Here is a 16,716-nt window from a genome sequence, read left to right as displayed (position 1 = left end):
TTCACAGCGCACTTTCAGTGCAGGAACCATGCGCTGATACTTCACCTCATAATTGTGTGAAAGTTAGATACGTAGAGAAGGGACAGTTTCACTGCATCTCTGATCTGCCTCCGGAGGTCGTCTGTGTGAAGAGGGCCAGCGCTGTCAGTGAAGGTGCAGTGGTGTTTTACATCACACTCCAGAGAAAAAAAAAACCTGCATGAGTTTCATTGGACGTCAACATTTTTGGTTGAAAGTCAGAAACAAATGTGCACTTTTTAAGCATTGTTTCACCTTTTATTTATTTTTACATACATATGGATGTTTGACCATTTTAACAGGGCAACACACTAGTATAACAATCACGACATGCAAGTACTTTCACCTTCCTGAAGCCAAATACTACTTAGATTTGGGGGGAAACAACCTTTATTTAGGAAAAATAAAATCAAACAAAAAAAGCAGCAAACTGATAAAGTGCATGACTTCACTCTAAGGGAAGTGTGGTACAGCAGCCTCCCTGCTCACTTGGCAACACACAGTGTATGGCTTTTATTTACAGCATGGCCCAAATCAACCAAGACTTCAACATGCTGGACAAATCCAGGCACATCCACACTTACGTGGCTTTGTCTCTTTCAGCAATTTCCAATTGAAAGGCAAATTGTTCCATTATACACACAGTTTAGAAACCAAGATATTTGGCCACCCTTATTACATCTCATCATAGTATGTAATCTGGATTCCCGCCTCCTCCTTTGAAAGTCTTATCATATGCAATGTTGACAGAGAGACAGTTGTGCAGTAAGTCCGGCCATCATATGCATTCAGTGCAAGACAAATATGTCACGAGCATACACTAGACACTGGGACAACCATCGACAGTGCTACCATCTCAACACTGGTGTCAAAAATTTTGGTTTGGGGAAGGAAAGATCATTAGATATGTATGGAAGACAATATTAGAGAAGAGAAGGTCTGAGTTAGAGATGCACTGATCAACTTTTCAGTTCCCACCCGATCCCAATACCTGAATTTGGATTGAATTTGAATTGAGTTCAGTTTAGTTGTTACAACTCTAGATAGGTAGGAGCAGATTGCTTTTGTAAAATCATTATAATGTTTTACAAACTTGAACAAATCAAGTGTGCAACAATGCATCACAAACTACTTATAGTAGATTGCTATGCATGGGTTCAAAAGTGATACAATAATATAATAAAAGAATGTAGTAGTAGTTGACAATCAACCCAACATGCTGAATCTGGATCATGAAATCAGTGCAATATTCAGTAAGTAAATGAATAAAGTCTGTGTTACGATCCAATACTGTTATTGGATTGGAGCTTGGACTGGGTACTGTAGTTTGAGATGCTATTGGAGAATAGTGAGAAAATCTGGATTGTGAGTTGAACTACAAAATCTTATAATAAAGTAGTTCCCAGTTTGTCCCATATGAAATTCCTTCTGAACAGCATTAATCAAGTGTAAGAGCAGATTCCAACCAATAGTGTGGGGCTTTTTTACTGGCACTTTTAGGCCACATCAGACTGTGGAGCACTGATTTGCTTTTCCATTACCAGTTTCACCGTGCTGAGTTGAGCTGAGCAGTGCCCGAGATGGACTTCTGAGTGGAGCCATGGCACATCCACCCCACCTCTAAATGGGCTGCAGTGATGTCTCGTGTCCATGGCCAACTTTGCTCACATCGCCCTCCAATACCAGCAGAAACTGAATATTGAATATTTATACCATACCAGCAGAAACTGAATATTTCTGCTGCAAGTTATTTCAGCGGGCAGTTTTTGTTTGATGCTGTCGCCGACATCCACCCTGACACAGCCCATGTGCGTTGCATGGAGTTTTACTCCTGTTGCATAGAGGTGCTTCTAGCTACAGGCTTGGGCAGTGATACACAGCAACAATGTGTGAGGTGATACATGGTTAGAAATTGGCTAAAGCAATGCAGAAAGAACTGAAGCCATTAAGAATTCATTAAATGTAGGCATAGCTATTAATGCGTACTGTATGACGCTTAATTCTGGGAAATGGTAGGCTAGTGCTGGAAATGCCCATTAAGGTGATTTTCCCTTTTGCCAAGAAATATTATCACAAAAATGAGGAAAAACTATTTGTGATTTATAACATGAAAATAGATTTAGAAAACATGTGGGCATACAATTTCCCTGTTAGGTTTAGAAAAAGCCAAATGACTTGCTTCAGCGACTTTTGCTTATTTATGAATGGATAACTTCCATGAGGCTCTTCTTCATAGCAGATGGACCACAGCCATTAAACCTGGCATATAATAGCCCTGAAGCGACGTTCGAGTTGAAAGTTTATAAGTGCCATTCTTTTAATCATTGTTGATACCACCAAATAATGCACTAAAGTGATCAGGTTGGGAACCCAGTTGATGCATCTTTCCTCTTGTTGTATTTAGTGTTGCTTGAAATGACCAATAATTTGACTGTAGCCATGTGATCAGTGAATGGTTATTAGTTCATTGGTCCACTCGGCTGTCTTCCATATCATTGTTTTTGTTGTCTTCATTCAAAGTTTTACAACATACCTGCTGTGAAAATTACAAATTCATATTTTTTCTCTTTTCATTTACTTAATAGGGTACATGAATATTCTACCTGCAGGACTAGATAAATGTCAAATATGTTCTAGACCCATAAGTTCTACTTCTTCCCCTTTACTGGCAATGACAAAGCTAACTTCACTTGAAACTTCATTTAAAATGGCCACCTCCACAAGCTGAGCAGGTGTGCACAGCGCTGTGTGAAAGAAAAATTCAGATAACCCAAGTTTCTCTGTCAAGACACCATACTGAGGATTTCAAGTTACTACATTTACCAACAGCACTGATTGGGATAGCCACATAAAACATTTCTGTTTTATTTTTCCTTTGAGTTACTGCTGGTGAAAACTTTGCTTATAAATTCTTGACAATAAATCTTCAAAATCAATGACAGATGTTCATCAAGATAGAAATGGTGCTTTGTTAGCAGTTATTCATCAAGAGAAATAAGTCTGATAATGATAGATCAGTTTATGTTTTGTTCTGATAAGAATCCCTTGAATGTGATTATTAAAGAACAGTGCCCAGGATACTCCAGTGTGGGAAATTTTACAGTGTAAATATGACTGCAGCGCTTTCTGGTGGACGCACTCTGTAATAGCAACACTAATCAAAAATGACCTCAAACCTCTCTGGCATGTCAATACTGACATCTGTCAGTGAAAAGATGACATGCTGATACACATATCTCAATCAATTACTTTACATGTCTGCAGCGGATTGTAATATTCTACTCCCTTCCCTTGCATGGACCGCCTTTTACTTAAGGATGGCACTTGTCCAATGTTCAAACTGCATATACAAAATCATATCTACACAGGCCAAAGTGACAGAGTTCACTGGAATCTTAATAACAGGACAATGTGAGGTTTCTGACAAAAGGTGGTACAAGTCACTCAACAGTGCTAGTAAGGATGTAGAGCTCAGACTGTATTTCTGTTGTGGAGTCAGATCTATCAGGTTCATTCTCATTTGCATATCAACTGAATATGAAAGTGCTAAATACATGAGCATCAGGGATGCACTGAGGGGACGCCTACTTCGGATGTGGCTGCTTTTCATGTTTTGGCTTCTATTGTATAGCTGATCCTGTTTTTGATTTTTTTGTTTTAGTGTGACAAGTCACCTGCTAAGCACAGGACTCTGTGCTGAGCTCATGTTCAGGAATCGCACCACAACCTCCCAGTCCCCCCTACCACTCATACCAGACATCCAATCTATCTCTTGTCTTCCTCCTGTTCTTTTGAGGACATTGTTGTCTCAGATGTTCCTCTGGTGTTGTTTTCATTCTCTCACATGGATGCTCCAACTGGTTTACTTGCTGTGGTGAAGGTACTGCTGGGTGAACATGTTGAGCTCACTGTCCAACCAGCCTGCCTTGTTCCTAACAATAAACACACACAAAAAATGTATTAATGATATCCACATTTACTGTATCGAACAAGGTGCATGTCTGAAAAGGGGTTTTAAACACAGGCTGATGATAATGGCTGCGTTTTGTAATTGACTCAAATGAGTGATCACAGAGGGAGTAAGAGGAAACAAGTTTGTTTTCTTAACTTTACTGCCACAACAATTTTTTTAACATTTGATAATGCTGGCGTCATGTTTCAGTGTGAACCAGGAAAACATTTGTCTACGTGCATTACATTTTTTACAAAACACCACTTCAGGGAGTAAGCTATTTTGGCTCAGCAGAATGAGATCCAAAACAGAAAAATCTCAGTTTTCAATTAGCTAAGACACCCTGCATCCTGTCCCAGAGGAAAGTTGACAGTTGTCACATGAGTGCTTCTACCAGGCACCAGTCAGAATAAGGTGGAGTTCTGAATTAACCCAGAAAAAAGTGTTTTGCTGCATTTCCGAACAATGGGAGAGCCACAGATGTACTGTATGAGGCGTGTTGACAATGTGTCTTTATTTGCTAATATTAACTCAAAATTGTACTTAACTACTTAGTTATTTTACATCGCTGGTTATTCTAAATTTTCACACAAGATTTTTCTTTTCTACTACAGATGTACCTATATGTATATCAGTTCCAAAAGTATATCACTTTTGTCAGTATTGGTCTCCTTGACTACTAATAATCGGTATCCGCCTTGAAAAAATGTACTGTTTGCTCTCCAACACTAAAAAAAAAAAACCAAACAAAAAAAAACAAAACTTACCTTGGCTTACAATATGATCCTTTCAGTTAACACAAAGAGGGCTCTGCCTGGCTAATACGATATGCTAGAAGTTCAAAGAGGCATCACACCTCTGGCTTTCTAATGCTTTTCAGGCATTTATTATGCCCCATCACTAATCACAAGCATGCACAAGAAGAAAAATCTTGACTTTTCACATACAATCATTCTTGGAACAATGTAAAGAAAACGGTTCTCTGCATTAAAACCTCTGAAGAGCACTGAGTACCAGGGCAGTTTTGATGGTGGGGTAAACCAAAGCCCCCAAAGGAAGCCCACACAATCATGGGGAGAACAAACCTCCATCCAGAAAAGCCCTGCCCCAGCTAAGAAATTGAACCAAGGACTTTCTTACTGCAAGGTAACAGTGGTTGTTTGTACATGTAAGGCTGAGTGTAGTGAGGTTCTTACCGCAGCAACTTCGCTTTGCTCTGCAGGCTGTCCAGCAGCTCAATCTTGCTGTTCATGTCAGTGATCTCATCCTCAAGGTTCTGACGGGTGACATCTACCTGCTGGCAGAGCTGAGCAAACACACCGGCCAACTCCCTGATAACCACAGACAGAAGGGACACAAAGGCAACCAAGGAACATTAGACGCAAAGGCATTTAATGCTTTAATCATGAAATTAATTTGAGTTCTTCACAGTATTATTTACAATCATGATTAAACTGACATGATAACTGAGGTGGACAGTAATGACTGTTCAACTTCAACATGCTTACTGCTGGACTTGGTGGCTACAGTTGGATCCGGTGTAGCTGACGATGAGTTGCAGCTTCTCACTAGCGTAGTCCACAAATTGTCTCTTGAAGGCCCTTTCCTTGGCCTTGGTGGTCCACGTGACCCGCTCGTAGACATAGAGGAGCCCATACAGACCCACTGACAGGGCAATCAGACGCCAGCCCACTGCCTTCCAGATCTGCACACAAAAAAAACTTCAGGGGTAACTGACCCAACTGTGTTTTTTTTTTTTTGTTTTTTTTTGGTGCATGACACATCATATATTTACTCTCTGTAACAAATTTTTTGATGCTCAGTTGGGAAGCAATGGCACGGCTATGTAGTGTAAAATACAGTTATGTGTTCAGTATTGAATTAATTATAGGTCTTCTGAAAATGTGACAAAAACTGCTAGATCATAAATATACATACAGTAATTCTAATTATTATTTTTTCTTTGTCCATGTGATCAGCAGTAAACTTCAGTCAAGTTTTAAGGTTCTGCATCTGGATCAAGAGCTTCTCTCTTGTACGGCAGCCTCTCAACTCATGTTGATGTAAAACACACTTGACTGTGAACACTGGCAACTGTCTTCCTGCTTTTTGGTGGTTTTTGGTTGACTCTTGACATCCTGACCAGTTTTCTCTCAGCAGCAGGTGATAGTTTGTGTTTTCTGATGGTGGCAGTGACACAACTGTGCCGTGCACTTTATACTTAAACAGTTGTTTGTACAGTTGATCTTGGGAGCTGTAACTGCTTTGAAATGGCTCGAAGTGATTTCCTGACTTCAAAAAGGACAAATCAATTATGTGATCTTTCAGATCAATGCTGAGCTCCTTAGACTTTGATGTTGTAGTTTTTGTGGCTGAGTCTAATGGCTGTATCAACCAGGTCCTATTAACATGGGCCCAGAAAAGTCACCAGTTGTTATCATTCAGATAAAAGTTAAGAGGCCACAATACGAAGAATATTTGATTTCAGAGGACCTACATTAAATTCATTACTGAATCAAAATACACTCATTCCATCACAGAAAAATGAGAGCTGTAGAAATCATTGGAACTCGAAGACTGCCATGATATACATGTTCTTTAAAAGTAGATGTAAACCCTTGACCAAAACTGTACATGTGCAGATTTCTAGTGTTCCCACCTTGTCTAAAATGTTCATTTCTACAGACTTTATGGCACAACACAACCATCGCCCCTTCTATTTTGTCCTACCCATCACTTTCGTACGTTCACGTTGAGGTTGTGTATCTTGATTCTTGTTGGTATAGAGCAGTATGGTGAGGTGTTAGGGCTGCATGGCCCTAAGAATGGACATTTTTCAAAGGCACACTTAAAACTGAGTGTTATGAAACTTTAGTCATATCAATGTCTTTGGGTCCTTTTTTTATAACAAGGATACAAGAATCACGACTAGTTTGCCGATTTTTCAAATATATATGTGTGTTTTAATACGTTTTATGAAGGAATTATATATAATTCTTGTTTATACTATGTCTTCTGCACTGAATCATCATTATTCTAATCAAATTTAAAGAAAAAAAGAAAACAAAACTCAAGGTTTGCTCACAAGCTTTTGCAAGAGTTTTCAACCACATCTCACTCTTTCCTCTTCCCTTCATCACATTTGACCTGTGTCTTCGGTCCTTACCATCAGTACATCTGATCTAAATCTGAATCTAATGTGTGTGTGCATGTGTGTGTCCTCACCACGCCACCAACCACCAGGACGCCCATAGAAGTACGGGAGGTAAGGGAGGCAAGACCCGTCACCATGGAGACCATCAGCTCTTCCTGGGTCATGGAACTTTGTGGGAATGGAGGCATGCTGGTGCTGACTGGAGTCAGGGCCATGGTCCGAGGGACCTGCAGGGAGAACACAGCTGAGAACAGCACAGAGCAAAGGGACTGACCTGGAGAGCTGCTGGCAGTCCTGCCTACATGTGAAAGCGTTCTTGGTTGAGATACTGAAGCCAGAATTGCTCAGAATGAGATTAAATGCCTGAGAGGCATCATGGAAATATAGTAAACATTGAAGTTAACACAGAACAAATATCTACCTATTAAATAAAACCACTGAATTTAATATTACTGGTGCAAATAAAAAAGGTCTATCTTTATAATAAAGGATTATTACACATCTTTAATATTGTATTGTATATATGCAATGAATATTAACACTTTCACATTATAAAAGATTGAAGGATAATCCAAATGATCCAACAATTAAAATATATTTTCAGCTCCGAAGCTATACTTAGAAAGAAATGTGGCACTCAATTTATTACACCAGACCAAATAACTTAGATAGAATCATATTAATACTACACAGTATCAGCATCATCTTTCACTGATTCCTTATTTGGGTAAAAAATGTTGTTATTAATTTGATTACTGTGATAACATTCTGCAACAACTATTCAGATGACTATATACTGAACATTATCTTTAGGGTGTCTTTTATGTTCAGGACAAATCAGCCCATTCCAGTGAGAAATAAGCAACTAATCAAATTTAAAATAAACATACAAAGAAACACAGATCAAATTTAGCTCTGAGGGCCGAACTTCAAATTTTTTGTTGGTATATAATGGCTCATGTTTTAACAGTGAAGTGCAGTAACTTTAACAGGGCAAATGGGTATAAATCAAAACAAGGCTTTTAACTAAAGTACTGAAGTGTGTAACAGATCCTGCACCAACTCATCACTGATGTCAGCAGTAGCACTGTGTGCACAACTCTCAACTTTAGTATATACACAACAAAATATATGGCAGCGCCACCCTATGACACTGAGCTAATCAGCTAATACAAGGCACCTGCTAACTAGCCACATTCATTGCTGGCTCTCTCCACCCACAACTTGTAAATACAGGTGGGTTTGAATAAAGCCAAGATAAAGGTTGAAATTCATAAACCACACCATACTGGCAAAACCAGAATCCTACCAAACCCGAAATGACACTGCAAAGTAGTCAATACTGAACATGATACATTCAAATTGAAACAAATGATCTACAACATGAGACTTTTCTGGATCTGACTTTACACAGAAAAAAAGAGCAGGCCGACAAATGTATTGGGAAAAACATCATAAATCAGTTAGGTCTGCAATAGGGAGTTTATGTTCCTGAAGGTGTTACCTGGTCGTTATAGCCCATGAGGGCTCGCCGGGTGTTCTTGGGTCCCAGGAAGCGGTTGACCAGCATTGTCCAGCCGAGAGAGAAGTGGAAGCTGATGTCCTCCTGAAAGTCACTGCAAAGCTTGTCGCAGGCCAGGTCATAACTGAGGCTGAAGCACTGACGAGGAACCAGCTTGTCCACCTGCTCTCTGACTGGGCTGGGAAGCAGAGGCTTAAGACCGTCTGCATACAAACATGGATAGCAAACATTCAAATGTGTGTGGCTTGATGAAGAGATATTCAGTGGTACAAAGCATGCTTACACATGTTTCCACTTAAGGATAATACAGTCAACCTATTACAGTAGGTGAATTTAACACTGTTACACTCATTAATAGACAGATCTACCACTTTAGGCAATATCAGACCATGGCATTCAGCATCTGTTTTAAATCAGTGCAGGGAGGAGAACAGCCCTAATGATCCTATTGAAATAAATCATGTATTAAGACATTTCTAAAGATAAATATACTCATCAGATAACAACCCAAACACTGATGACATTGATAAATTTTTAACAACTTTATAATAAACCCAACTCACACAAGAATAAATAAACACTCTAGATGAAACCTTATCCTGCGAATAATTTCACAGTGCACTAATAAAGAATGTCCAACATACAATCACCCGGACCAGATGGTTTCCTTGCTGAGTTCTACAAACAATTCTGGACTACCATTTCAACTTTATTCACTAGAATGACTGATAACTTTCATCAATGAACACCGCAATGATGATAAAGACCCCATTCATCCATGTAATTATTCTCTCTCTCATACATCCCAATCAGACAGGTTTCATTAGAGGAAGACATACAGCCATTAAAACTGTCTGGAGTCTGGAGATATGAGAAAAAAGTGGACTTAGTCAGAAAATTTGAATGATACAGCTCCCAGGTCAGTCCTTCTTCCTCTCTGCTGTGTTGCAGCCCTGCCTTCAAAGCTCCTCCCCACAGAGGAGCCTGCTGAGCACAAGCTGGCTTGTAACCATGGTAACAGAGGAAGCCAGATAATCAAGACGGTGCATTCAAAATAACAACAACAACATAACCCCTGATCTATTTCTGACCAATACAAATAAATTACAAAGATGGGTGCCTCATGCCGATCACTGTATCCTGAGTAACAAACACTATTCCTCGCATCGTGGTAGACGAAGATAGCAGCTAATCATTACCCAGTGCAACATTTTTTTGCTGAAGCATGAGTAACGTTATTTCTCTAAACCAATTCAACCACTTCAGAGCGTACTGTTGGGACCCACAGATGAAGTCATTCATTGTGGATTTCAAATGGTCTCTGAACTGAACTCAGTGTCCCAGAATTCCCCATTCTTCACACCTAGATGCAAAATTCAGGATTGAGCTGCTGTTGGTCAGGGTGACAGACCCCCTGCTGATCAGGTAGTCTAAACTCTAGCACCTTCCTTGTTCTCTCTCTCACTCGACACCCTCTACTTCTTCAACTTTGGATCTTCAAGGGCTCCTCTCCACCTACCCCCACAGGGCTGCCAGCCCTCAAGATCTCTTTTTCTGGGCCCAACAAGCTAGGGAGAGCTGCAAGTGCATTGGCAGCAGGCCCAGAGAACTTCTCCTCACTGCAGCTACATGAGGTTCTGCCAATCTGACGATCTGCAGAACACCAAGCAGGTTAGCACCGAGCTCCTTGCAAAGGAAAGGAGCGACCAGTTTCCTCCTCTGCCGACTTTCATCAAACCTTGCACAGCAAGAACAGCACTGTTCAACATTGGAACCCCAACCTTCTCCTGTAACCAACAGCACCTTTTCTTCAAAGACTAACGTTGAACTGGGCTTAGATAGCACTGCATAGCACGGCTTTCATCTTTGTGTTAAACAAAAGACTTATGAACCTTCTTGCTATCTATTCAATATGGTACAAGAGTGAATGTTGCCAACCTCTACACCATCAAGAACTCCAAATCCTTCAAACATTACAGCTGTTATGATACATTTGGTTGTAGTAATTAAGTTAATTATTAATCAGAGTTATAGACAGTTTAGAACCTTTTTATGAGACTGATTTGTTACATTTTTTCTGTTTTCCCTTCTTCAAGGTGACCTAATGTAAATTGGATCATATTATCTATTATGATTAATAATTATCCCTGATAATCATTAACTATTATTGATAGCCGAATTTAACCTGAATCTTCCTTTTATTGTTGCATAAACACTACTTAATTGTGCCTTGTATAATGCAAGGCCCAACAGTACTGAACACAAACTAATGTTATAACTGCCTGGTCACTGAAAAGACACTTTTGTTAACCAGTAGCCATAAACACCAGAGTCAGCATACAAGCTACGTAGCTCGACTGCAACAAGCTATTACGAGTATTATTGTAAGTGCCACCATCATAGGCTTGTGGTGGGGCATTTTTCTACTCGGTTGTTGTTGTCTGTTCTTTGCCACTGTTTACAGTTTGGGTTTGAACATATCTGACCAGGTAAGAGCAGGCACTGCGCCTGCATTCGGGAGGAGAACTGCGTAGCGGCGTAGGGTGTGATTGACACTTCTCAGACACTTCCCTTGACTCTGACTGGTTGTATTTAGCTGGGGGTAAATTCTTGCAAATGAAATTACAGCCACTGGGTGGAGCCACAGAGAGTGAATTTTTAAACAGCTATCTTATTCTATTGTCAGATTGACAATTTTAGCAAATATAACCAAAAAATGGTTACAGACTACAGCTTTTACACTCAGAAACTACTAAACCCGATTTAGTTTTCCAATAACCCGAAATTCTACACAATATCATTTGACTTGATGTGGAAAGAGTCATTTTTTAATTAGATATTTCACAAAAAGTCCCTCTGCACCAGGCAAATATGTCTCTTTCCATTATTCATTGAACTTTAAGCTACTGCAATATGCTAAAACAATAACATCAAAAGGTATTCAAACAACCACTACAGAACACACCAAACAAAATTGTGCTTTACGCAGATGACGTGTTAGTAGTACTTCAGAACGCTCACCAATCCCTCCAAGAATGCTTTCCTGATATAAAATCTGTCTAGCCTCAACTCTGATCCCTTAGTGGAAAGCATTTCATGACCCACAGGTACCCCATCAGTCCACTCACCAAATAGGAACAACTTTGGAGTCAATAACGCATTAAACTGAATTACCTGGATCAATGGAGGAATCACACCATATTATAATGGGCAATAATTTAGCAAATTTTATCCAACAGTACAAGCAATTGGCAAGTGTGAAAGGGGAAATAATAAACACTTGATAAACAGGTGGATGGTTGTGATCAGTTGTCTGGTGTTAACAAAAGAACCATTACCGATCATGTCAGTTTGTGTGCCCTGCAGGGCACTGGTGATGGAGGTGGAGCACCTCTCTGACATGTTCTTGCCCAGGCCCTCCTCTATGTGCCGGTGGAGCTCCTAGAATGAAAGAAAACAGTCACAACAAAGAAACAGCCAGAGGACTCAACTGCTGCAGTTTAGTTTCCTTACAAGGCCACTATTGCTGAGTCATGAGTGAGTGACAACTGAGCCACAATGACTAATACTAAAATAAGATGGCCATCATAAATTCAGATTTCTTTCTCCCTGTTGCTTAACATCCCCTAAACCTGTACAGTGTGGGTCAAGGGTTAAAATAACAGATTTCAAATTATCTCTGATAAGAAATTGGTGTGTTAACAACACAACATCACTACAGTTAATGTATGAAAGTTTGTATAAACAGATTTGAAGGATACACAACTGGCAGAGACTGCTGAGGCACATCTGAGGCACATCTGTTCATCAGACAGTACTGAGGCAGACAGCGGGTATATCTCATTTCTCTTATTTGTCATTTCTCTCATTTTCTGGCTCTTTGATTCTCATTTGAATTGGAAGTAGTTTCTGTCGGCCATCTTGCAGGCTGTCCCAAAGCTCTTATTTGTGCTCCAAGGAGCAAGAATCAAGGACAGAGGAGCGACCTCTGGGGAGCAATGAGCGAGAACACATCGGAGCAGTCTTCACAAAAGTCTTTATGCAGCGGACCAGACTGATACATCACAACATAATCTGAGTTTCAAATGGAGTGAAAACAGATTAAACTGAAGTGTGTCACCATCAATTTTTAAGTTTGGTTGGTTTTCTGATTCACCAAACGAGTTCAAATGTGTCAGCCCAATTGCCGTTGAAAAAAAGAACCACCCACTAATTTATCAGAAACCTTTTTCTTTCCATGATTCGTTCAGCCTAAGTGAGGCTGATCCTAAGGGAGCACCAGGTTTGATATGTCACATGCCCAACTTGCCCTGAAACACCTGACTTAAAAATACTACCCAGTGTTCAGAAGACATCATAATCACATCCTAAGTTATTAAATGATTATTCATTTAATAACTCAGACTCTGGTTATCACCACTGGTGATAACTGAGTATGTACATGACTTATAAGACCGATCAGAATTTTGAGTGCAACTCAAAGAAAATGAAGCAGGGAAAAGTGATGAATGCCACAAATTATTTTAAATAGCTCATCTCTGTTTGTAGAACTGGTCCTTGCACACAGTCATGACTCTAGATTGTTGAAGTTGCCACTCCTATTAATAGACTTTCAAATAATACTTGTTAATACTTTGGTCATCCAAGGGCTCTGCATCTGTACTACAAAGCATGTACATTTGGTCTTTGGGTGAGGTCAGACTTACAGCTCTTCGACTTTCTGCTTTTTTTGGCCTGTATTGATACTACTTGTCAAAATCACATAGAAAAGCTCAGGTACAGCAACATCGTTGGTGGCTTCTGTGCTGGTTAAAAGAGACTGCAGAGCTGAATGAGTACATCATGACTCCATCTAGACTGCTCTTAGATAACACAGATTATATGGGCTTTATACAGGCTTAGTGAGTTGTCACAAGGCCAGATCTAAGCTTTGCACTTGAGAGTGGAAACCATTACCATGTCATCCTGTTGGAAGCAGGAACTTTTCAGGATACACACACAGCAGAATTATCACATTCATAATCAGGATTATACTTAGTCTTGTTTTAAGTCAGACATAACACTGATATAAATGTGACACTATAAATTAGAGACCCTAGGCAGCCACACTGACAGTGTGGAACACACAGGGTCTTACAGGCTGAGGGGGGAATGTTATTCTGTTTTTCAGACTCCTCCATGTCTGCTCTGGAACTTTTAAACAGCAGAGGAGACACAAAAAGTAACAACATCGTCATTCCTTATGTTGCATAAATATCGGGCCTAAAAAAAAGTCTGGTTCCTGTTGGTTGTCAGTTGAGTTCATGGGTAGGTAGGGAATTTATTTTATTTTATTTTTTTATATTATTTTTCCAGTGGCAGAGAGTGATATGTAAAAAGCTGCTAGCTGCTATACAAGCAACCATTGCTATGTTGTTACATAGTCAAAAATATGGACATGACATCACACATGGAGATAATATCGACATAACGTCTGCACTGCTCGATTGTTGCTTTTTGCAAACAAAACAAAGCAACAAGAAAAAAGTGTTCGCTTCTGTAGCTATATTGGGATCTCAGCTGCTCCACCTTAGCCTAAAGGATTTTCCAGAAATAAACAGAGGTGAGTGGCTGCCTGCGGAAATATAAACTTTATACGGCTTTTCCACACTATTTGAGTTAAACACGCACTGTGGTGTCTTGTTTAGGAACCAACTCACGTTCAATAGGTCTTGGAATGATTCTCAAAAAGTGGTTAAAACGATTGTCCCCATAGGTTAGCGTTGTAGCAATTCCGAAGCGCTCAGAGCCAGGGTAGATCTACAGCAGGGGTGTAGCAAGCTTTTCAAAAGTACGGGGAATGGATGTGTTTTTTTGTTTTTAAATGGGGGTGGGGGTATGTAATGCTGTTACTGTGATGATAAATAACACTTAAATATTGAATCTGTGTCTATAATAATCACACCCTAACATGTAAATGTGACATCGGTTCATCTAATCTAATTCTAAATATGGACAACTGACTGCATAATACATGAATCAGAAACAGAAATACTTTACTGATCCAGGATGAGAAATTGCAGCGTTACAGCTGCTCCCATTCAAAGTCAAGAATATTCAGATGAATAGTAGTAGTAGTAGTAGTAGTAGTAGTAGTAGTAGTAGTAATAGTAATAATAATGATGATGATGATGATGATGATGATGATGATGATGATGATGATGATGATGATGATTTAGTTATTATACACAGATTCAATATTAAACTGTTTTGTATCATCACAGTAACAGTGTTACATACATTGGCAGCTGTAAACACATAAAAACATAATAACCGGTTTGGTGCCAACCTGTATACTGATCATATAAGGAGTAGCTAACATTTATAATCTTCAGAGAACGTTACAGATGTTGTTTTTGTTTCCTATCTGTTTCCTGAATATATCCATACGAGTGTGAATGTGTAAATGAGACATTAACTCATGGCACTATAGAGGGAGCTTTATAAAATTCACTCCATTGACTCTTATCAGTTCACGGGGCAGAGCTGCCGGCGACGCATTGCAGCCGCGGGCCAACCCGCTCAGTGAGGTGTCTTTGTTTATGTGGATCTGTGCCGGTGTCTATGAACCTGGCTAGTTCCCGCCTCATCACCACAAGCTGAACAATAAATCTAACACAGAAAGAGAGGTGGGACTTAAGGCAGAACAGCCAATCATCAGCCGGTCAGACCCAAAGCCAGTGCCATGTTTGAAGCAGCAACAGGAGAGTGAGGGGGAGAGGAGGCAGACACAGAGTGGCCAGAGAAACTGAGCGACTATAGTGAGCCATTTGTGCAAAATCGCAGAAAAACTGCAGAAAAAGTGTGGGTGTTGAACTGTCTCATAACCGCATGAAGCTCATAAAATAATTTGGGTCGCACATAAATTGACAGGGTCGGTCAGAAACCGGAACCAAACAAAATTTTTGTTTTAGGCCTCAGAGAAACTCAAGAGGATGTTCAATAAACATATCACGGTTCACTTCAAACCTAGCAACAGGCTGAGTCAGAAAGTTGTCCATCCTAAGGATAAAACACCCAGGCAAAAACAGAGTAATGAACTTTATTATGTTCAGTGTGGCCAGGCCAGCACAGATGTGTACATTAGGGATATAAAATAACTTCTTCATAATGGAATAACAGAGGAGGGCCAACTCCTCAAGATCGTGACACTGTTGTCCACTTACATCTGAAGGAGAAAAATCATCCCTTTGAGGACAACATTGTAAACATCTTGGCCAGAGAAGACAGACAGTTTGAAAGTGGAGTAAAATACTTCACCCAGAAGGACCATCTTTGAACAGAGGGGGTGGCCTATGACATCACTTATCACCCACCTACTATGCAGTGCTGAGTTCCCCCACCATACATGTTAACAGCCATTCACACCTGGGCTCACCAAGCCCTAGCAACCGACATGAAGGCTGTTTAAGTCAAGGACCCACAAATGGCCTTAACAACTCTGAAACTCAAAGCTCACAAGTGTCCTTAACGACTCTGTAAGGACACTCAGAGAGTTTAAAAGCCTGCAACTCCCCTCTAGTTAGTTAGAAATGAAGAAGCTTCTTGGATGAGAGGTAGGTCACTTCAAGAAACTGAAACACGTCAAGCTGCCTAAGATATAGCACTTAGTCTGAACTAAAGATTCCTTTGGATGAATGCCAAAAAGTCATCAGCCCATGTTCAAACTAGAAGAGTTTTGATTGAAGTCCTCACAGACATAGGAACATTTTTAAAAAAAAGCTATGACATGAGGACTCTACAGTTACCCTTTGGTCAATCAGCTTTTGATAACACCAAGATCTGATGTGCTTTTAGCTACATCTGTTGACAAGTCAACTTGCAGAAAGTACAGTATGACAGATCTGAATGAGCAGTGAAAATCGTGGCAGACATAGACAGACAGAAGGCTTGGAGCAAACTCATGAATTTTTGTGTTAAACTCACATTCTTGTAGACCTTGAGCACCACTGGTGATGGGTGGAAGTCCATGTGGAAGTCATCCACGAGCACATGAAGCTTCCTGATCTCCTCTGCCATGGCATTAGATAC

General features: G+C 40.0%; 1 protein-coding gene across 3 annotated transcripts in view; it reads right to left on the bottom strand.

Moving 5' to 3' along the window:
- Positions 1-254: 254 nt before the first annotated feature.
- Positions 255-16,716, bottom strand: part of mfn2 (mitofusin 2) — a 31,222-nt gene continuing 14,760 nt past the window's right edge. For all 3 annotated transcript variants that reach the window (XM_037104162.1, XM_037104161.1, XM_037104160.1), the window contains 7 exons: positions 16,612-16,716; positions 11,985-12,087; positions 8,629-8,849; positions 7,196-7,351; positions 5,479-5,675; positions 5,167-5,301; positions 255-3,950 (listed from right to left, as the gene is read on the bottom strand). In XM_037104162.1, coding sequence (XP_036960057.1) covers positions 3,881-3,950; positions 5,167-5,301; positions 5,479-5,675; positions 7,196-7,351; positions 8,629-8,849; positions 11,985-12,087; positions 16,612-16,716 — 987 coding nt within the window. In that variant the 3' untranslated portion in view covers positions 255-3,880. The remainder of the gene's footprint in view (positions 3,951-5,166; positions 5,302-5,478; positions 5,676-7,195; positions 7,352-8,628; positions 8,850-11,984; positions 12,088-16,611) is intronic.

The sequence above is a fragment of the Acanthopagrus latus genome, chromosome 7, assembly GCF_904848185.1.
Source record: "Acanthopagrus latus isolate v.2019 chromosome 7, fAcaLat1.1, whole genome shotgun sequence".
Lineage (NCBI taxonomy): Eukaryota > Metazoa > Chordata > Actinopteri > Spariformes > Sparidae > Acanthopagrus > Acanthopagrus latus.
Note: the sequence above shows the minus strand (reverse complement) of the source record. Positions and strands in the feature narration are given on the sequence as shown.